The 22,777-nt window shown below is 43.7% G+C and overlaps 1 protein-coding gene across 1 annotated transcript; it reads left to right on the top strand.

Annotated features, from left to right (window-relative positions):
* The first annotated feature begins 351 nt into the window (after positions 1-351).
* Positions 352-6,318, top strand: AJM1 (apical junction component 1 homolog). Its single transcript, XM_040324484.1, has one exon. The coding sequence runs from the start codon at positions 655-657 to the stop codon at positions 3,928-3,930; it is 3,276 nt and encodes a 1,091-aa protein (XP_040180418.1). The 5' UTR covers positions 352-654; the 3' UTR covers positions 3,931-6,318.
* Positions 6,319-22,777: the final 16,459 nt, after the last annotated feature.

Raw genomic sequence — 22,777 nt, 5'->3', positions numbered from 1 at the left:
TTTGTTTTTTATTTTCTAAATAGGTTACTTTAAGCTAGTGCATTGTTGGTTCACTTACCTTTTCCTTTGATTTCCCTTCTAAATGTTTTTGTTTCCTTTGTCTGAATTTCTCACTTCCTGTTACTCCTCAGTAAGGTGTTCAGTAAGCTGTTCTAAATGAATTTCCACCGCTCGGATGATGGTGGAAAGCTTACTGAGGAGAAACAGGAAGTGAGAAATTCAAACAAAGAAAAAAAATTTTTAGAAGGGAAATGGAAGGAAAAGGTAAGTGAACCAACAATACACTAGCTTAAAGGAACCTATTTAGAAAATAAAAGACGAACCTTTACAACCCCTTTAATCTCTGCCTTAGTGAAAGGGTAGAGCTTAATTTTAATTTAAGCAAAAGTCAAATTGCAATGTACAGCCTGGGCTTAGGCTATAAAGAGATGCCACAGGAATGTACCGATTGATTTGAAGACTAATACAAAACTACTTGCAGGCCCCACTAGATGCTGCACTTTCAGCATTGTTGTTACCTAAGAATCGTCGTGCTTTTGGTCTCTTTGGGAGGAAATGTTTCCACAAAAAAAAAAACTGATTCTTCTTTGTTTTCTGCAGATCAGCATTGAGATGAGGTGAACACAAACTACGCCACGACTGCGTTACATTAAAATGACACGAACAGACCCACCTGACATACTCGTGTCTACAGTTTACCAAGACGTTAAGGTGAGCCTGAGCACTGATTCTCAAATCTGTGGTTCACCTGCACAATGTGACAGCTTCATGTCCAACCACAAGGACCTCAGTCAGCCACCATTCAACAAAAGGCACTGCCGCAGCTTCGACTTTCTTGAATCTCTAGATGACCAGTTAACCAACGCTCCAGCCATGGATGCCTACCAACGAGGAGCTCGCAGGCGTGCTGACACACCAGAACCATCAAATCAACCTGTAGTGAGGAAGTCCACTTCCAGGGCTGACCCACAATACACTTCTCAGGGGGTGGACACCTCAAAGGAAGCAGGAAAAGAACCAAGGAGACGTCCAAGATCAAAGAGTGCTCCAAGAGTCAAAACCGCCTTCACCTCAGTTCCCATACAGATGTCTTCATCACAGTCCCCACCACCCACTGCCAGGAGAGGCAGGGAGGCTGTGAGGGTTTCAAGAGAGCCCCAGAAATCTGTAGCCTCTCCAAAACGAGAAGTCACATATGCTCCTACCAAGGTATTAATGAATGAGGTCCATCCCATAAAATTACAACCCCAGCGCAACAGTGCAAGCCGCATCTCTCCATTGTGCATTAGCAATAACTGCATGGAAGAACCCCAAGGTGGGAAGCCAATCTCAAGTCCCCATGTGCGTTGCCGGGTTGACATAAAGCCTGATGATGCCGTTATTCAGCATGCTGCTTATGCTTCAAAACCCAACCAGGCTTGGGGGGAGGCTCAGCATTTTACAAGGCAGCCAGGCACCCCTAGGAGCTTAGCAGTGCCAAATGCAAGACTGATGTCTGTGTCTCGCACACCCACACCTAGTGATTCCTACAGTGTTGATCCAAGAATGACCCACTATGCTTGCACTCCAGGGCAGGAAATGTATGGAACTGATGCGCGAGGAATGCCATACCAAAGTGTTGCTTCACCAAGGGATTTTTCACAGTACAGTACCCGGGACTGTGGACAATATGTCAGCCCCACCATCCCCACTGCTTACTTTTACACTGAGGAAGATGGCAACTTTAGCCAAATCCCTGTTAAACCAAGGGGATATTATCCTCGTCCTTATCCTGAACCTGGGGTTCCCACACACCAATATTATGAAGAAAATCCCCTTGTACAACCCAGAGCCTACTATATAGAAGACCCCAGAACGTATCCTATCCAGGAAGCTTCATTAAGGACGTTTTATAGTGATGATCCCCGTTTTTACCCTCCTCGTACTGCCCAAGCCAAAAGTCTTTATAATGAAGACATGAGGTCTTATCCACTCCAGAGTACATCGTCAAAACTTTATTACTCAGAGGATATTGCAAAATATTCTGAAAGGGAAGCGCTATCTAGGACATATCCATATCCCAGAACTACTCAGCAGCCTCTTCAATTCAGTGAATGGTATTTTCCTGATCAAAGTCCAATATCTTACCAAACCATTCAAATGCCATCATTTCCCACACAAACAGCAAGTAGAGAAGCAATGTTATCATCTTGGCATGCTTCTTACAGCATGAACCAGCAAAGACTTGGGACTGATTCCAGAAACTATTCCAGGTCTTGGGACAACATTTTAAACACTGGTGGGCGCAAAGAGGACCCACTTTCACGAGGTCGCAGCTATGAAAACCTGTTGTGCCGTGAACGATGTGCCTTATCGCCAGATGATAGACGCCAGCCTGTGGTTGTTAATCTTTCCTGCTCTCCCAAGCGCTATGCTGCCCTCTCACTCTCAGAGAACTCTATTTTGGAGAAAGTCCATACAGATGGTGGCACTGGGAGGTACACCATGGGCCGATCTTGGTTTGTTACCCCAGAGATTACCATTACAGACAATGACTTGAGAGCTAACGGAGTGGGAAGAAATGAGCGCCGCTCTGCTAGCTGGGATGTGATAGATTCAGGAGTCTCTCCACCCACCTATCCAACACATGTCCCCTACCCTACCAAAGAGAAGATGACAAGCAGGTCTTCCCGTCACCGCAGCCTGGAGCAACTTGATGAACTTATTGCTGATCTAGTGATAGATTATAAACCACCATCAAGCCGTCGTCCTAGTGAAACAGATGCATTGGCTGATCAGTTGAGGAAGCTTATTAAGGAAGACATGATAGGGATACCAAGAAAACCAGAGTCCTATGGGCAGATGTCTCATCTTCTTCAAAACCACCCCCTTAAAGAACAGCCAACTCCCACCTTCCCTGAGTCCCACAGAGGTCAGCGAAGGGGTGCTTTCCCTGAGGTGCCAGTGTCAAGTCCTCATAAGCCCTTAGAGGACTGTTCACCAGATCTCAGTGCCGACGAAGATGACCTATTAACCTGTTCTAATGCCAAGTGCAGACGCACTGAAACTATGTTTAATGCTTGCCTCTACTTTAAGTCTTGCCATAGCTGCTACACCTACTACTGTTCCCGTAACTGCCGACGAGAGGACTGGGATATACATAAAGAAAGCTGCATCTATGGGCGTATGGGCAGTGTTTGTCGACATGTGCTCAAATTTTGCAGAGAGAACACTGAGGTCCACAAAGCCTTCTCTCGAATTGCCAAGGTGGGCTATCTGTCCAGAGGAAGGGGGGTGCTTTTTCTTGGCTTCCCCAATCCAGGATCTGCAGATAATTTTCTTCAGTTAGGACTGGAGGGCCTGCTCATGTCTCCCACCTATCTGTCTCTGAGGGAACTTGAGAGCTACTCAGATAACCTCGGAGAACATGCCAAGGAATTGCAAATAGCTGGCAATCAGTATGACCCTGAGGAATGTTTCATATTGAATGTAACTGTGGCTGTGGGACAAAGTGGCCAGGATCGGCTGTCGTCCAGAGCCCACCATGTACCCACCATCCGCAAGTATGCCAAAATAGCCTTAGCCTCTTCTAGTCCAGAGAGGAAGATCACAAAAAAGGAAAAGGACATGGAGACTCTTATACTTACCCCACCTCCTGGAACCGCTGATTTGGATAAAGATGGGGAGGAGGGTAGGAAAGCCAGGGAAGTTTGCTTTATACATATCCAGAGGGAACTAAGGATCAGGGGGGTCTTCCTACGCCACGAGTATCCTAAGATCTACCAGCAGCTGTGTGAGTTTGTGGAGAACAATAAAAGATTTACACCCACGACCATCTACCCCATTGATAGAAGGACTGGCAAGCAATTCATGTGCATGATCATGGCAGCTTCAGAACCCAGGACTCTTGATTGGGTTGCCAGTCCAAACCTTTTGGATGACCTCATGTGAGATTGGTTTTCAGAAATAACACACTTCAATGACTTTTGGCTCCTAGTTTTGTAGTTTACGTTATCTTTTGTATCAGGAGCCATCTTATGATACAGCTTTTTTCGATAAAATATAAAACTGTGGGTATCAGCCGTAATGAGTTGATTAAAGCATAGGTAGAGGACATTGAACTTCAAAAACATTCAGAAGGCATGCAGTAAGATACAAATCGTGGCACTGAGAGAACTGTGACATCTCTCATGCACCAAAGGCCACAACCACATAAACTAGTGGCTTTTTATATATATATATATATATAGAATTACGGAATAGTTTATTTTATAGTAAGATGATATGGTAGTTTGCTATTTAATACTATATACAGTGTCGGACTGGCTAAAAAACCTACCAGAGGATCCTTTAGTGGACCTTGGATATATAAATGGGCCCCTACAATGCATTTGACACTAGGAAAATATTTTTTAAAAGTGTAATTTATTGCTTTTCAAACAAGTGGGTGATGAATAAATGCATTAATAATTAACTAAATAACTAATTTAGATTAGTGTGTATTTATGTGTATTTATGGTTTTAAATATCTATATTGCAAAAATATTTTTATTTTAAGGTTGGTCCTTGGTGGGCAATGTATACCCCAGTCCGACACTACATATACAGGGTGGTCAAAGTTAAAAGACCCTTTATACCTTTACATTAAATGCTTCTTTGGGTTATATTGCCATCTTTAAAACGTCACTCTGTCTTCCCTGGGGAAGGTCAAATGCTAGGAGCTAGGGAATCCTACTGAACTGCTAGGCACTCCCCTTTGTAAGCCACCATTGCCCTTGTTTTAGTCAACATCTTCAACAGTACCTTGACATAATTGCTTTAAAACTGAAGCTACATTTCCTAGTTCTACAAACTGTGGGCACAATGTATAACCTTGAGTAGAAGGTGACCCTTTACGTGGGTCATGGTTCTGATATTAAGATTAGAGGTGATAATTTCATTGGTGCCTTGTTTAGGGCAAGGATTTTGGAAATGGACTGTATTTTCCATAAAGAAACTTGTGGGCTAGTCCTAGAACAGAAGCATTAAAGGGGGTGACACCAAGCCTCAAAATATGCAAGTTTCCCATTATCTTATTCTGTTCATTGATTTCCAAGTTTAGCATCAAAGCTGTAGAGGGAATGGGGTGCAGGGAATGCTGAGAGGGGTCAACAGGCTTAGTGCATGGGGGTCAAACTCAATTTCATTTTGGGCCGCATCAGCAGTATGGTTGTCCTTGAAGGGTCAGTTGTATCTGCGTTTAGGAGTGCATTATGTACAGAGTGTAGGGTTCAGGAGTGCGTTACCTACAGAGTGCAGTTCCAGGGGTGCCCTATGCACAGAGTGCAGGGTTCAGTGGTGTGATATGTAGAGAGTGCAGGGTTTTGGAGTGCGTTAGTACCTCCCTGCCTCCCTCCCCGGTGAGAGCCAGAGGCGGTGAAATGGAGTTCCGCCATGTTCCTGCTGCAAAACTGGGTGTGAGGGCTGCATTCAACCCACTGGGCTTGTGTTTGACATATGTGGCTTAGTGCATTCTAGAAAAGCATATTTTTTCTCTTGTTTGCTGATCTGTTCAGCTGAAAAGTCAGACTGCATGCTGACCTCGCATGCTGCATTCTAGCTGCATTTTACCAAAATAATTACTTGACAAAAGGGGCAGAGCATCAATAAAGGACAGTACCATTCAGGTGTTCCAAGAGTACCAGTAAATAGGGCTCTATACTGGACTGGATTTCCTGGCTCCCTAGACTTGAGCTGTTCCCAGGGATGCAGGGTAGGTCTTTTAAGATGGCATATTCCAGGGAGATTTTATCTAGGGATAGAGTGGTCTTTTTAAAATGATGATATTCAAGGGGGTGTATATTTAGCTTTAACTGAAGTGTCATAGCATAATTTAAAGCGATAAAGTCATGCCCACATTGACTGCTTCCTTAAAATGTTTTGTCCACAAACCATTTTTACTTACTCAATCGGAAGCACCTCTACTATAGTAATACATAGAAGTAGAGGAGGTATGTGCCAGTGGTGGTTTTCCAGAGACAAAAATGGCTCACCTGTCATTCAGCACCTCAAAACATTGGTGTGACACCAATCTACCACATTATTTCCCCTTACAGAAACCATATATACGAAAAAGGTGATTTGTAGTTTGGGAAGAAGGACATTATTGGAAAGTGCGAATGGGCACATAAGCCAACTTTCTTAAAAAAACACTATAATAATAATCATAATATAAAAATGGCAATGTTTCCTTTCCCTACCAATCTCCCTGGCCACATATTTTATCTAATGCCTTGTACACACGATCGGAATTTCCGTCGGGATAAACTCTGACCGATTTTTCTGACGGAATTTCGTTCAAGCTGTCTTGCATACACACTGTCGCGGTGACGTACAACACTACGACGAGTCGAGAAAAATTAAGTTCAATGCTTCCGAGCATGTGTCGACTTGATTCTGAGTATGCATGTTTTTTTTCTCCGTTGGAGTTCCATACAGACGAACAGAATTTCCGATATAAATTTTTTTCATCGGAAAAAAAGAGAACATGTTCTCTTTCTAGGTTCGTTGGAATTTCCGATGGAAAAACTCAGATGGGGCATAAACATGGTCGGAATATCCGATGTAAAAATTCCGTCAGACTTTTTCCATTGGAATTTCCGATCCTGTGTACAAGGCATAAGTCTGAAGGCCCACATAAAGCTGATACTTCTGTTCGACCTTCACCTACACCCCCTCGAGTACTTCAAGTATAATTATGAGCACTGTGTATGTGTATAGGCTGTTTCCACCCTAATGTCTGGTGCTGTTTAGAAAGCAATGAGGCTTTTTATCAATCATCAAGCGGGTTTGCGGGTTTTTGATAAAAGTTCTATATAGAGTCACTCTAGCAGAATGCCCTGGTGCAGTGGACGTTGAACTGTGCAAATATAATGCCTTAGATATAGACTCTGCTGGCAGTGAAATCTCTAGTAGCCTGATCCATGTCTAGGTTCCATGATAGCCAGGACAGTTATGAACATTCTGGTTATTTGTCTTGTAGACGCAGCTTGTGTGGAATCACTGAATTTTTATTCTTCATAACCATTTGACTAAGCAGGAGTTCCTGTGTTTATAAGCTGACTTCTCCAACTGTTTTAAGCTTTTAGTTAAAGGATAACAATGCTTTCACATAACTTAGCCATAACAACCTCTACTTGTTCCCACCAAGCTATGTATACCCCTTTAAGATACACTATATTGTCAAAAGTATTGGGACACCTGCCTTTACACACACATGAACTGGAGGAACGGTCAAAGATTCCCATAGACACACTCCTAAACCTTGTGGACAGCCTTCCCAGAAGAGTTGAACCTGTTAGAGCTGCAAATGGTAGCCCAACTCGATATTGAACCCTACGGACCAAGACTGGGATGCCATTAAAGGTCATGTGCGTGTAAAGGCAGGCGTCCCAATACTTTTGACAATATAGTGTACCTCCCATCAGTGGGTGACTGATACGAGCAGTTATGGTTTACACCTGGCAACGATTTCATCCACCTTCAAGCTGCCCTGCACATGAGCATGTTTTTCTCTATAGGCCCTAGTGGAGATGGTGTCTTCCTGCAGTCTTGCATTAGACAGGTCCTCTGTGCAGAAAAATATAAGGATTATGGTTGGGGGATGTTAGGGTTGTGTGAAAACATTGTTATCCTAATGGAAACCTGCCAGAAGGTATATACATAGGCTGCCATTTTGGATCTTTTTTTGAAATTTCTAGTTGCTTTGCTGTCTGGGTGATCCTTTCTGTGTCACTGTCACCTGGAGCTCTTACTTCGCTCTTATTTAGCTCTATATTCAGGTCAGCAACTTGCTGAAATTACTAAGGCCAGAGATGCCAAGCAACATACATTTTCTGATGTAAGTTAGCAGTTGCAGGCTATGTAATTCTCTCATGACACTATCCTGTAACTCCGGGGCAAGTAAAAATCCTCCCTGGTGGTGGGGCTGCCCCTATACTGCAAAGGTTGAATCTTGTTTAAACTTAGGCCCCTTTCACACTTGTACTACTTGTCCTGCGACTTGGGACTGCAAAGTTGCATGACAATTCGTACTTCATGATTTCCAATGAGTACCATTCATAGCTGTGCGACTTCAAGTCGCAGTGACCTCAAAGTAGTCCCTGCACTACATTGGTCTGACTTTGATGCGACTTGAGGTCGCAGACCTCAACATTACACAGGCATTGCCTAAAGTTGCGCAGAAAATTTGTGTCAAAGACACGAGACTTTCAGGTCATACAAGTGTGAAAAGGGGCCTTAGGGGACCGAGCACAGCAGCTTTACTTACCTGTTCTCCTCCGAGCTGAAAGACTGGTTCATGCAGCCTCTTCTTCCCTATGATCTGGTGGTCAAATACCTCTGATGTAATTAAAACTGATCAGGGCCCATGAGGATGCGGCCACTGCTCTGGAGCATAGGGAAGCGCCGTCTGCCGGGGGAGCAGAGGATCGGGTAAGTAAATAGGCTTTTCTCATCCCCTAGACATAACTAAGCATTTAACCCTTGCAATGCAGGGGTAGCCCCCCCCCCCACCCTGCAAAGGAGGATTTTTACTTTTCCGGAGTTGGGCTATAAAGTAAACCTATTCTGAGTGAAATATGTGCCATTGCTGACTTCTTTTGGAAAATACTACCTGCCTGGCTAACTACCATCAGTATATTCTGAGACACTGTCCTGGAACAAGCACGCAGATCAGAAAAATCTGAACTCCTGATCTGCATACAGTTTTGATAATTCCAAAAATACTGATGCCTTTGGACTGGAATGATAGCCCTGAAGCTAGTACTGACAGTCATAACAGTGGAGCTTGCAGAAGGACGAGGCCCCATTGGGCCATATGACTACAGATGACAGTAAGATCAATGCAAAGTACAAGAATGCGGGACAGTGAGCATTGGTTCAGACCATAATATTGAAAAAGGCTGCTGGCGTTACAGAACGGCAAATAGAATGGCAATGAGATTAGCCTGGAATAGTGTGCCTGGGTTGTCTTAGGCCCCTTTCACACTGCCGTGACTTAAAGGGAAATCCTATGTAAACTTGAGGTCTATGGACCTCAACTCGCATCAAAGTAGGACCAAAGCAGTACAGGGACTACTTTGAAGTCGGTGCAACTTAAAGTCGCACAGATATGAATGGTTATCATTGGGGATCATGGGGTACGACTTGTCATGCGACTCTGATGTCCAAAGTGGCAGGAAAAGTCACACAAGTGTGAAATGGGCCTAAAGCAAATGATTAGAAGAAAGAATGACAGTGAGACTCATGTGGTGTGTCTGAAAGAAAATATAAGTGTTTTGCCTAAAGCAACCAATCAGTCTTCAGATTATTTTCTGATCTGCAGCAAAATATTGCGAACAAACGTCATCTTATTCAAATACACAGTTGTCGTGGTGGCAGCGGGGCACTGGGCCAGAGGGACTGCTTTGCTACTTAGTTAATAAACATGATCTATATATTTTTTTTCTTTAAACCATAGATTTTTTTTTATTATTTTTTTATTTATAAGTTTTATTGAATCCTGCAGCAAAACATACAGTTTAGCTAACCATAGTAAACAAATGTCAATCCAGTTTCAGAGCAAAGCTTATAATTTGTCCATGGAGGCCAAAAGGTATGACATGAATTGATACCACAGCTGTAATACAGGAAGGCTTTGTAGTACCCCGCAAATATAATGTAGGTATGCCCTCAATGTAGGAATGCCCTCAACTTCTCACCCCCAAGTCCTCCACATGGGTAGGTGAAGCTCCTATGAAGTGATGATTATCCAGTTGGGCTCCAGAGCATTTTTTTTTTTGTTGCATACATGTAAAAATCCAAATTTTTGGAAATAAAATTGCACAAACCCTCAGAACATTATATATTTTCTGAAAGCAAAGGCCCTGCAGAATAAAAAGGTGATATTTGCACAACTGTTTTAAAAAAATATATATACTAAAATTATTTTAGTGCAGAACCACAGCATTTAAATTAGATTTTGGGTTTTGGTTTTAATACTGCTTTAACTCAACTGAGCAACTGCTCAGAAAATAAGGACTGCAAGGTGGTAAGCATTTTCATGAGTAGGCCAGCCATATCTGCCCCAATACCTTTCCCAAAACAGATTTCCTTTAAGGAATTTGCAGTAACCCTACTTTGTCTGTAGGTGGCGATAAAGTCTTAAATTCCCTTTTGCAGAAGTGTCAGAGAAATATATCTGAGCAAAAGCCGCACAATGTCACATGACACCAACCCTAATACTGAGTAAGCAGCTGCCCTGGATTCTTATAGCACAATGTGTTTTGCAATATCATTATCTCCAGAAGGTGCAGACAATCCTTTCGTCGTTCCCAGGGTAAACCCGCCATTTAAGAAATATGGGTGTAGCCATTCCTGACCTACTTCTGAAAAGGCCAGTTGCCTGGCTGTTTTGTTTCAACAACTTCAATGCTTTATGAGTCACTGATCCAGAACCAGCAAAAATGTGGCTAAAACTGTAGATCCTTATCTACGTACTTGTTATAAGGGACTCAAAGCGTGGATGTAAGATGACAGCCAGGAAACTTTTTCTCTAATTCCAGGTGTCCTTTAATACCTTTGACCTTACTTGTGTCTGGTCTAGGCAGTCATTAGTTTGATTGGCTATACCTTAAATTAGTATTAAACCCAAAAATTATTACCAGTGCTTAGATGTGGTGGCTGCATTCGTTTTCGTTTTTTAGATTTTGTTTTTCTTTATTTTCACCTGGTGATCTAGCCAGTAAGTCTGATATTTTTAATTTACCCTTTACCAGACAATGGACATCTTTTATTAATTTATATAAAACCTTTATCCCCGAAGGAAAAAAAAATAACAGTCACTGAAACTGCTAAAAAAGTTATAGCTGGCATTCAGCTTTAATTTCTTAGTCAACTCAAATTAAATCTGCTAGTTTATCAAACACTACCCTCTCCACAGTTTGAGAGTACTGCTATCCAATAGTGGCCGGTTCCACTCTAGCCACACACAAAATGCATGCCAAGCCTGGGAGCCAGGATCTTAAATAGACTCTACCTGACCCAAGATGGGCGCTAGAGTCACATGGGCACCAGCATCCAATGGGATAGCTGCCCCCTGTGACCCAGGAAATCATAGAGGAACTAAGTTCTTCCTGACTTCCTCTCCCTCTGCAATAACGCTGTGGTTGAGCGCCACCTGCAGTGGAAAATGCAGACTGCACCTGCCTACAAGCTGACTGGCTACATAGTTACGTATATTTAGTCAGATTGAAAAAAGACGCAAGCCCATCTGTTCAACCAATGAAGCTGACTGGCTATTTGTGCTGCTTCTCCCTCTCCCTCTTAGAGCTCTGCTGTACAGCGACTGGAAGAGGCTGATTCAAAGTAAAATTAAGGTATTTAAAGCGGATCTTTAGTCATTTTTTTCATCTTTCCATCTATTAAATCCTCTGCCCTTGTTGTTTTAACTTTGGATAGTAAAACATTATTTTTTTCTGCCAGTAAATACCTTATACAGCCCACTTCCTGTTTCTTGTCTGGTCATTAGTCTAGGCTTATGACATCATTCACAGCTCTCTCTCTCTCTCACTCCCGTGAGAGTTTGTCAGGAAGGGAGGAGGATGAGTCATAATAGGGCTAGTGAGAGCTGCAGAGTTGGAGGTGTGCCATTTTGTAAATCCAGGAAGTGAACAGGCAGCAGCTTCAGCTGCCCACAGTTAAAATGGCTGCAGCCAGATTCAGTGGAAGGAGATTTCTGCAGCATATTTGGCAAGTACAGAATTACAGTATATATAAAATAATATGCAAAGTGCTTGGAGGGAAGCTTCAGAATGGCAAATGTTGGATGTTATTATTACAAAATATGTGAGCAGACTGCAGTTCCTCTTTAAGGATGTATTGATGGATATAGAGCTGAACTCACGTGTGTCTGTAGTTCAACTTCATCTGGTTAAAGCTGTTAAAGGAGTCAGGCGTTTTGTATTGAATCTGCCATTCAATAGAAATAGTTACTAGGGGCCATATTCTCAGAAGAGTTACGACGGAGTATCTCAGGAAACTCCGTTGTATCTCTGTTTTTTGACCCGCGTATCTATGCGAGTGATTCCTAGAATCATTTTCGCATAGATACGCTGAAGATCCGACAGGTGTAAGTCACTTAAACTGTCGGATCTTAAATGTAATTCGCCGCCGGCCGCTAGGTGGCGTTTACGTTCAGGTCTCATTTGTTTATGCAAATGAGCCTGATACGCCGATTCCCGAACGAATTCGCGTCGCGTAGTTGTCGCTTACGTCGTTTGCGTAAGCGTAAACTTACCCCTGCTATATGAGGGGTAAGTTTACGCAAGTCCGCCGTATCCATGTTAAGTATGGCGTCGGGTCCGCGTCGTCTTTTCCCGTCGGGTACGTCGTTTTCGTAAGTCGTTCTTGAATACGACTTTACGTCAATGACGCACACGTCGGCGTCATTGACGTTTTCCGTCGAGAACTGGAGCATGCGCACTGGGCTATTTTAAGCCCGCCGCATGCGCAGTTCGAACGGCACGGGGGCGTGCTTAATTTAAATACAAGCCGCCCCCTTGGAATTACGCAGGGATATGCCGGGCCAATTAAACTACGCCGCCGCAAACTACGGAGCAAGTGTTTGGGGAATACAGCACTTGCTCCTGTAAGTTGGGGCGGCGTAGTGTAAATAGCTTACGCGACGCCCGCCGCAAATGTAGGAGAATATGGCCCTAGGTCATTATTAGTAAGAATAATGGCTTATGCTTCAGAAGGGTTGCTTGTATGCTCAACATGAACTCTGCAGGCCTTACAAAAAAAGTATTTGAAAGGGGAACGTGTCTGTGTTGGCCGCCATTCACCCATTCGCTGTTATTTTGCTAATGCAGGTTAAAAAAAATTAAAAATAAAGATTCCGATTGGTTGCTATAGGAAACGCAAATTTTCATAATTATTTTTTCTACATGGGACTCAATCCTCATTGAAAATGGACTTACCTTTCATGTAAAATAGGTATACAATGACCTTTGTGCACTGTGCTGCTGTCGCTGAAATAATTTGGGGTTTTCTGATTTTGTACAGAATATGCTATTGTTTGATTTCACCTATTGTCACAAAAAAAAAATCCTAATATTCATGCACTAGGAATGAATAACCTTTTTGCTTGGTAAAAGAGTCTTGTGCTAACTATTTATTACTGAGTTCTACATAAGCTTATGATGATTTAATAGCAACGTGTTATCCATTGTTACATGATATGTTTTCGGTTGGCAGACAGAACCATAAGATCCCACTTTATGTTTGTGGTTTATGGGAAGCACCTAATCCTTTACCAGGGGAACAGGCTGTGTGTATAGAGATCACGGGCATAGTCAGATGTGCATGGTAGACAATGCTTTAGTATAATTGAGTAGGTTGTGGGCATCTTAAAGAAGTACCCTAGCCATTACGTTATACTATGACCATGTAAAAGGTCCCTTGTTGACCCCCTAAAAAAGTCAGAGAACTGCAAACCCAAACACAATGCATATGGGGTCCATGCTTACTTTTTTATATTTTCAGTTGCTCCTCTCCCATCACAGAACAGGGCTCATGTGCAACTCATTATAAATATCTATTGCCTGTTGCTCATTTGCTGTGGGCCAGTCCATTGGGTTGTCTGTATTGGATTTAGAACTGTAGGGAGATCACAGCAAATACCTACAGCCAGTCACCGTTCTTAAGACCCCTTTCACACTGGGGTGGTTTGCAGGCGCTATTGTGCTAAAAATAGCACCTCCAAACCGACCTGAAACAGTGGCTGCTGTTTTTCCAGTGTGAAAGCCACCGCACCTCCCACCCCAGTGTGAAAGGGGCCTAAAAGGAAGGGGTATGAATTGGCACAACTCAGTGTCATGTGCCATAACTCTTGCAGCCCCAAATCTCCATATTATTTGATAGGAACAATGTGACTTCAAAGAGTTCCACCCCCCCCAAAAAAAACGGGGGGTGGTTTTTGAATTGGCTTACGGGTGCTGCCGCTGCCATCTTGGCTGAGGGACTCCAGCAGTGTCCTCAACAGGCTGATTCTTGAATCGGCTTTCGGGTGCTGCCGCTGTCATCTTGGCTCAGGGAAACCAGCAGTGAAGCCTTGCGGCTTTACAGCCAGTTGCAAATCACGCTGCACTTTCTCAATTGGCCGGCTGCAGGGTAAAGTAGGAGGGGGCCAAACTTCTAGCTCACTTCACCACAGCAAAGTGAACCGGAAGTGGGAGCGGGTACCTGTCAAAACCAGGTACCCTTCCCACCCCCAAAAAAAGGTGCCAAATGTGGCAGTGGAGGAGGCAGATAATTGGAACATCCCCTTTCGGGTGGAGCTCCGCTTTAAGTATCTAACTTTTTTATATTTCATTTGGGAATAACAGACACTTTTAAGCCGGCCATAGTACGATCAAAATGCATCTGGTTCCCCAGGGACCAGCCAAATTTTGATCTATGTATGGGCACCAGCCTGTTGGGTTTTTCCCAAACAATTAGTTCCGCCAGCTTTAACCAGCAAAACTACCCATTGTGTTCTGCCAGCAAGGAAGGCTCAATAGAGCTGCGAGAGGGATTCTAGTCAGTGTTGATGGAGCAATTTTCTTTTCCACAGGAAAGGAAAGAAAACAGCAATGTATGGCTTGCTTAAGATTTCTCCCATTCAGCCCCACAGGCTAAACAGTGCAGATAATTGAATCTCCCATTGCCAGCTATTGTATTCTAACAGCTGGCACCCACAACTATCAGAATACCCCAACAGTGGCTGCACCTAATTGGCTGCAAACATTCTTTGACCAACGATTCTCTACCTGGTTCTTTCAATTTTCAGATTAAAGGATGTGGCAGAGTGGTGACAACAGGGCAACCCACAGCTCGAATTGTGGCCAGTTCACCAGGACGTGGATAAAATTTGCTCCATGTATGGTCAGGAGGTCTGGCTGCGGGGGGAAGAAGGAGGTGTCTGAACTTCCGGCTCAGTTCGCTGCGGTGAACTGAGCCGGAAGTAGGAGTGGGTACATGTCAAAACCAGGTACACCCCCCTCTCCAAAAGGGTGCCAAATGTGGCAGCAGAGGGGGGGAGGAGGCAGACAAGCGGAGCTTCCCCTTTTGGGTGGAGCTCCGCTTTAAGTAAACCTTTATAATATTTTTTAAGTACTATATTGCTATATTGTACCTAACATGGTCTATATCTTTACTGCTTTGATGCTATGGATTCTGTCTTTTGCTTCTGCCTAAATAAAAGATTTGAAAAAAACAACTTTATTATAGCCAGATGCAACAAAGATCGTGTCGACAGATGAAATAAGGTGTCTGCTTTTACCTTGCCAGTGATGTCTGCTGCGCCAATTCTGCCACTTGATACTTTGGTACTTCCAGGCGTTGAGGACTATTATAAAGTTGTTACATGCCCCTTCCCGCGCACCTACCTCTAAAATTTCGTATTAAATGACCAGTATCCAGGCCTGGGCACCAGCATGTGAACAGGTGGGGCTGTCCCAGCCAAATACAAATACTGACAATTGATATACCAACCATTGCTGCTGGGGAAAAAGCTGGATGCGTTGCTTAAAAAGCAGAAAATAAGGGTCTGGAGTAGGACTAGAGGAGGGCTGGAGCTATCCTGAAGCTGCAGGAGAGGTGCGAGGGCCACATGAAATGGCCTGGAGGGCCAGATTCGGCCCGCAGGCTTTGTATTTGACACCTGTGGTTTTAGAGATATCCCCTGTATTTGCATGTGCCGATGTAATTGGCACGTGTGCACTGAAGCAATGGCACGTACGTGCAGTTGCTTTCAGTGAGTGTGCCGTTACCGGCAGCTCCCGCGCGCATTTGTGGGAGTGACATTATCGCGGCTCCGGCCAATCACATCGCCTTACCCGCGATACCTGGAAGTAACTCCATGTCGTCTGCGGGTGCTGTGTCGGGCACCGAGTGGGGGCTTCGATCCCAGGTATTACATAATGAGCTAGTATGCTATGCATACTAGCTCATTATGTATTGCAGGTGTTATTATTTTATTTTTTTCAAAGTGGGTTTACAACCACTTTAAAAGAAAGCTGGCAATCTAGAAATGTAGGAACAGCCATTGCTGAGGCGATCATAAGTCAAAGGTCACCTGAATTCTGACGTATCAATTGTCTGATCTGGTCTTCTATCATCTGAGTGTGCAGTATGGCTGGTCAGGCAGTTGACAGGTTGGCTATTGTTTCTGACACTCTGGCAAAAAGCAAGCAAAGCTAAATTTAGGAGAAAATAGAAGTCTGCACAGTTATAATAATACAAGTTAATAGTCAGGTTCCTGCTTGACCCCAATTCAGATGGACTCTTTTTAAGACCGCCAACAAGCACCAGCTTTAATGTTGATGGAGGCTGAGGCATGTTGCATAATGAGGGATAAAACTAGCGAAACGACTCTAGTTCAGTATAAGTTCAGTATAAGGCAATGTGATGTGAGTCCTTCATACAGATTCTGTACATTCCTCCTGCCCTAAGCATCAGGGAGTGCTCAGTTTCGATGGCCAGATGCAAGAGCCTTAATACTTTCAAGGGGATAGGGAGTTCTATAGACTTCCAAAACACCAATAACCTTTTTTGGGGTGGCCAGGGCAGGTTTGGGACAACTGGTGAGTGTGCCAAATGTAAGAGCAAGTTGCCTTCCACCAAGTCAAACTGTTTCTATATATCAGTTTCCTTTTAATATGACTTTCCATCAGCTGTCTGTGCCCTTTCTGGATTGGAGCCTACTGTTGGGTAGAATTTCATTCTATCGCTGTTTTTTTCCGGGAAAGAGGAACATTACCTTCTAAGCCATTGGTGTCCAACCTTCATCCCTCCAGCTGTTGCAGAACTACAACTCTCATAATTCCTCTGCCTTCAGTAGCCATGCATGCAACAGTCATCCTTGCAATGCCTCATGGGACTTTCCTTGCAATGCCTCATGGGTCCTGTAGTTCGGCCACAGGTTGGACACCCAAGTTCTAAGCCTTGCATTCAGCTCAAACAGCAATTCATATTGAATTGTTGTTACTAAATGGTGGGCTTTGTCTAGGTTTCTGCAGATCAGATTGGGCATTTAACAGTCCTGCGTCTGAAGTGGCAGTATGCAATAACTAATTACACCACAGTAGAGAAGGTGCAATTTAATATCTGCACTGCAGTCTCTACTGCCTTGTGTTTAGGTTTGACCTCTTATTATATGGTTTTGATAAATCTAAAGAAAAATTGTACAAGAAAATTTAAAAATGTATGATCAACCTTAAAGTGGAGGTTCACCCAAAAAGTAAATTTTTAACATTAGATTGAGGCTCGTTTTGTCAAGGGGAATCGGGTGGTTTTTTTTTAAATCGAAGCAGTACTTACCGTTTTAGAGAGCGAGATCTTCTCCGCCGCTTCCGGGTATGGGGTGCGGGACTGGGCGTTCCTATTTGATTGACAAGCTTCCGACAGGCTTCCGACGGTCGCATACATCGCGTCACGATTTTCCGAAAGTAGCGAACGTGGGTGCGCAGGCGCCGTATATAGCCGCACCGACGTTCGGCTACTCGTGACGCGATGTATGCGACCGTCGGAAGCCTGTCAATCAAATAGGAACGCCCAGTCCCGAAGACCATACCCGGAAGCGGTGGAGAAGATCCATCTCTAAAACGGTAAGTACTGCTTCTATTTAAAAAAAAACACCCGATTCCCCTTCACAAAATGAGCATCAATCTAATGTTAAAAACATTTTTTCGGGTGAACTCCCGCTTTAAGCTAGCCATACGTCATACAATTTTCTTAAACAATTTCCTTTGGATTTACCTTCAACTATTTAGTGCAAGGGCCTGCCTGATACAAATTGAAGGCTTTTAGGTTTGACCTCATATTTTATGGTTTTAGTAAATCTAAAGGAAAACTGTACAAGAAGATTGTATAATGTATGCCCGGCCTTGGTCTTGTAGCAGGTAAATTAAAGTATAGCTAAAGGCAAAGATTTTTATTTATTTTTAATTGGGTAGATTGGCGAGTGGTTAAAACTATTGTCAGATTGTTATCGCTGTCTATGTCCTTGTTAGGGAGATTTGCTCTCTCTATTGTCTTGATAACCATTGTCACCAGCAATAAAAGTTAAGGGTAAATCAAAATTTTGAGTGCCCACTAGTACAGAAGTAGAGGGGAAATCTTTCAATAGGTACATTTGTTCTTGTGACATTGGAAAGATATCTTTTCACTTCCTGTTGAGTCTACAGAACAGAAAGTGAAAGAAAATCTCCCTTATGAAAAAAACAAACAAAAAAAAATGTAAATTAACCCCTATTATGTAAAATGTTTCTTAATCATTCCATTAAGAGCTGGTTCACACTGGGGCGGCACGACTTCGGGGCGACTCGGCAAGGCGTCCTGAAGACGCGACTTGCAAAATGACTTCTGTATAGAAGTCAATGCAAGTTGCCCCGAGTCGCCCCCGAAGGCGTACAAGAACCTTTTTCTAAGTCGGAGCGACTTGCGTCGCTCCTATTAGAACGGTTCTATTGAATACAATGGGACGCGACTTGTCAGGCGGCTGAGATGCCTGACGAGTCGCCCCAGTGTGAACCAGCTCTAAAGCTGAACTCTGGGAATTCAGCTCCTTTATAAAAGGTAAAAGCACATTATGAGTTAAGTCTAATGAGGTGTGTGACACGTCCTGGACTTATATCTATTGTTTATATCTGACAGGTTAAGGAAATTTCCAGAAGACAGCTATAGTTTCTAGAACCTGATATGCCCATTCACAGAAGCCTTTGTATTATGTAAACACATTTGCAAAATACGAAGGCTTCTGTAAATGGGCAGCAGAAGGGAAGGCGGGTATAATTTCTCTGTGTGCTTCTCTCCTTTCACAGACTGGATTGTATCTTTGGCAGAGCGATAAAATTGTCAGATGCCACATTCCAGCCCTGTCCAAGTGTGAAAAGTTGGCAGGTGGAGTTCCTAAATCAATAACGTCTGGATACAGGAGAATCTTATAATCTATCCAAAATGAAAAAAAAAAAAAAAGGTTTGCCTATAGTTCTACTTTATGATGAATAGAAAGGTCCAAGAAAGGTTTTCTTTCTTCTTCCCTAATACAACTGTGAAAAGTCAAGCTTGGCTTTCCCAACTAAGTTGCCAAAACCATCGGCCTTAGTGCATTCTCTATATATTGTTATGGCGGATGGCACAGTATTTTTATGTCTGTGCCTTATACAGGATCGATCAAAGAAGAAGACCTCCTGCTGTAGTCCAGGACAGAAGTATAAAGTTAATGAGGATTCATCCCCTCCTTCCAAAAAATAAAATAAAAATCAATGTTGGGTGATGCTCCTGTTTGATATTCTGGCTATCCTGTTAGGTCCAGCCACTGCACAAGTATTTTCCCATGCTGACCCATTAGCTGCTTTGCCTTTTGTTCATGTCATTTCCATAACCATAGTAAATCACGTATCAATATGCATGTACCTTTAGGGACATTAAGGATATTAAAGGCCCAGGATGTTTTGGGGGGGCTTAGACGCGGGTGTAGGGGGCTGCTCACGTCTCAGGTCAGTGGTAATAAAGCATGCAAAGCTATGTACTTTTGTTTTTCAGCGAACATTAAACAAAAAGCACTTGTATTTCTTCATATTTTGTTGTAGAAAATCCTTTGAAATGAAAACTATTCTGAACAACTGAGAATAAAAGTTTTAGTGGATTATAATAAAATATAAACTTGAATGTATCATTCTGTGTTATGACCCTTATTGTGTGCATGTTATTATTTGTTACAAAATGTGTCAGTTTAGACTGGCCATTCTCAACCAGGGTTCCTCCAGGGTTCCTTCCGCTGTGGACCATTGACTTCCCACATCCAATGGTTTCTCCATAGTTCCAACACCACTTGGCAGGTTTTACCACCCCATCCCCCCCCCGCCCCACACGTGAACGAAGCCTAAAAAGTCAATGCAACAAGTTTAAGGCATTTACTGCAGCATTTTGTTCCCCCTTTTAGGATAAAGGTTGTATATAAATAAATAAAGGCTGACCAGTGTAAGCACCCCTGTCTTAACCGTCTAACTGCCATTTTTACTGGACAGTTTCGTCTGTTAACCACTTTAGCTCCGGAAGGTTTTACCCTCTTCTTGACCAGGCCAATTTTTGAGATACGGCACTGCGTCACTTAAATTGACAATTTTAACATGACAATTGTCGTGTGCCACTGTAAATAAATATAATGTATGTCCTTTTTTTCCCCCACAAATAGACATTTCTTTTGGTGGTACTTTGCTCTATAAACAATTAAAAACAATATATTTTTTACTTTCTGCTATAAAACATATCCAATATTTTTTTTTTATAAATCCGAATGCCATAATCAATTTAGGCCAATATGTTTTCGGTAATTTTTTTTGTTCACAATAAGTGTATATTGATTGGTTTGTGCAAACGTTATAGCGTCTACAAACTATGGGATAAATTTATGGACTTTTAAAAAAAAAAAATTCTAGTAATGGCGACGATCAGCGATTTTTAGCGGGACCACAAAAAAAAAAAAAAAAACAATTATTCTCTATGGAGATGGTTCACATCTCCACCCTGAAAGGCTTGAAGCCAGAAGCTCCAAAACAAATGAAGTTTAACCTTGTATCCACCGCCCGCCATCAAATGACGGCGGGAGGCAGACCCTATTGTTCTGGGTGGACGTCATATGATGTTCAGGGGAGGGCTGGCAGCCTTAGGCCTGGGGGGGCAAGTCCAGTCAAGTGGCCCATAGAGCGTGGAAAAGTGACGGATCGAGGAAAACAGTCTAAGATTTTTCATGATCACAAGAGTCCGCACAGAGGCTCCCCTTACATCAGAGTCTGCACAGAGGCCCCCCTTACATCAGAGTCCGTATGGGAGCCTCCCCTTACATCAGAGTCCGCACAGAGCCTCCCCTTACATCAGAGTCCGCACAGAGCCTCCCCCAACATCAGAGTCCACACAGAGCCTCCCCTTACATCAGAGTCCGCACATAGCCTCCACTTACATCAGAGTCCGCACAGAGCCTCCCCTTACATCAGAGTCCGCACAGAGCCTCCCCTTACATCAGAGTCCGCACAGAGCCTCCCCTTACATCAGAGTCCGCACAGAGCCTCCCCTTACATCAGAGTCCGCACAGAGCCTCCCCTTACATCAGAGTCCACACAGAGCCTCACTTACATCAGAGGCTGCACAGAGCCTCCCCTTACATCAGAGTCCACACAGACCCCATATACATCAGATCTGATGTAAGGGGTGTTCTGGGAAACTTGATTTAAGGGTGCATGCTGTGGACTATTGTGTAAAGAGGATCTCTGCTCACCAAAGCCTGCCCCCTCCCCTTTAACAAAGTCCACAGAGCACCCCTTTTTATACACTGGGAGGCAGGAGAGACTAGAAAGGGTGAGCTCACCAGGATGGAGGCTGAGGCGCAGGCAGGCTGACTGATGCTTTTTTGGGTTCAAACTTCCTGTCCAGTGCCCACACATGCCTGGGGAGTGTGGGCAGGGCAGACTCAGAAGGAGGAGGAGGAGATGAGCTCTATCTCTCCTCGTGTCTGTGCAGATAGAGAAGGGGATGTCAGCGCTGGTGTGCGCTGAGGCTGAGCTATGTGTGAGACGAGACATAGCTCAGCTCTGCAGCCATCTACCTCGAAGCTGACACAGGCACGGCTGCACAGTGGGAGGTGAGCAGCGGCCGTGACCTGTGTTAACAGTGCTCCGGTTGGCATATTCCTGCTCTGCAAAAACAGCATTTGGTAGTGGCGGCCGGTGGCTGAGCATAGTGTCACCAGCCCGGGGGGAGATTTCCATACCTGCCCCCCCCTCCCCTGATGATGTTGCGCCCTTTTAATCCACTAGGGGGCGTGCGTGCCACGTCACTGGGGAACACGTGTGCGTGCCCGGCGGCTGCGATGCCCGCCGGGCACCCGCGATAGGCCAGTAACTGAGCAGGACTGTGGATCTTTGTGTGTAAACACACAGATCCACGTCCTGTCAGGGAGAGGGGACGGATGGTGTGTCCCTTGTACATAGGATCAACCATCGGTCACCCCCCCCACAGTAAGAATCACTCCCTAGGGAATACATTAACCCCTTGATCGCTCCTTAGTGTTAACCCCTTCCCTGCCAGTCAAATTTATACTGTAATCAATGCATTTTTATAGCGGGGATCGCTGTATAAATGTGAATGGTCCCAAAAATGTGTCAAAAGTGTCTGCTACAATATCGCAGTCACGATAAAAATCGCTGATCACCGCTATTATTAGTAAAAAAAATATATATATATAATAAAATGCTATAAATCTATCCCCTATTTTGTAGGCCCCTGTAACTTTTGCACAAACTAATCAATATACGCTTATTGCGATTTTTTTACCAAAAATATGTAGAAGAATCGTATCGGCCTAAACTGAGAAAAAAATTGTTTAAAAATATATATATATATATAAAAAAAAAATGGATATTTATTATAGCAAAAAGTAAAAAATATTGGGCCAGATTCACATAGCCCGGGCGCAGCGTAACGTAACCGATTTTGGTTACACCGCCGCACAAATTTTCTGTCTAAGTGCCCGATCCACAAAGCACTTACCTGGAAATTTGCGGTGGTGTATCCTAAATCCGTCCGGCGCAAGGCGGGCCAATTCAAATGGGGCGGGTACCATTTAAATTAGGCGTGCTCCCACGCCGGACGTACTGCGCATGCTCCCGACGCAAATTTCCCGACATGCTTTGCGCGAAATTACGATGCGCCAACGTTTTGTGAATCGCGACGTGAAAAA

The sequence above is a fragment of the Rana temporaria genome, chromosome 9, assembly GCF_905171775.1.
Source record: "Rana temporaria chromosome 9, aRanTem1.1, whole genome shotgun sequence".
NCBI classification, from domain to species: domain Eukaryota; kingdom Metazoa; phylum Chordata; class Amphibia; order Anura; family Ranidae; genus Rana; species Rana temporaria.
This window is presented reverse-complemented; position numbering and strand designations above follow the sequence as displayed.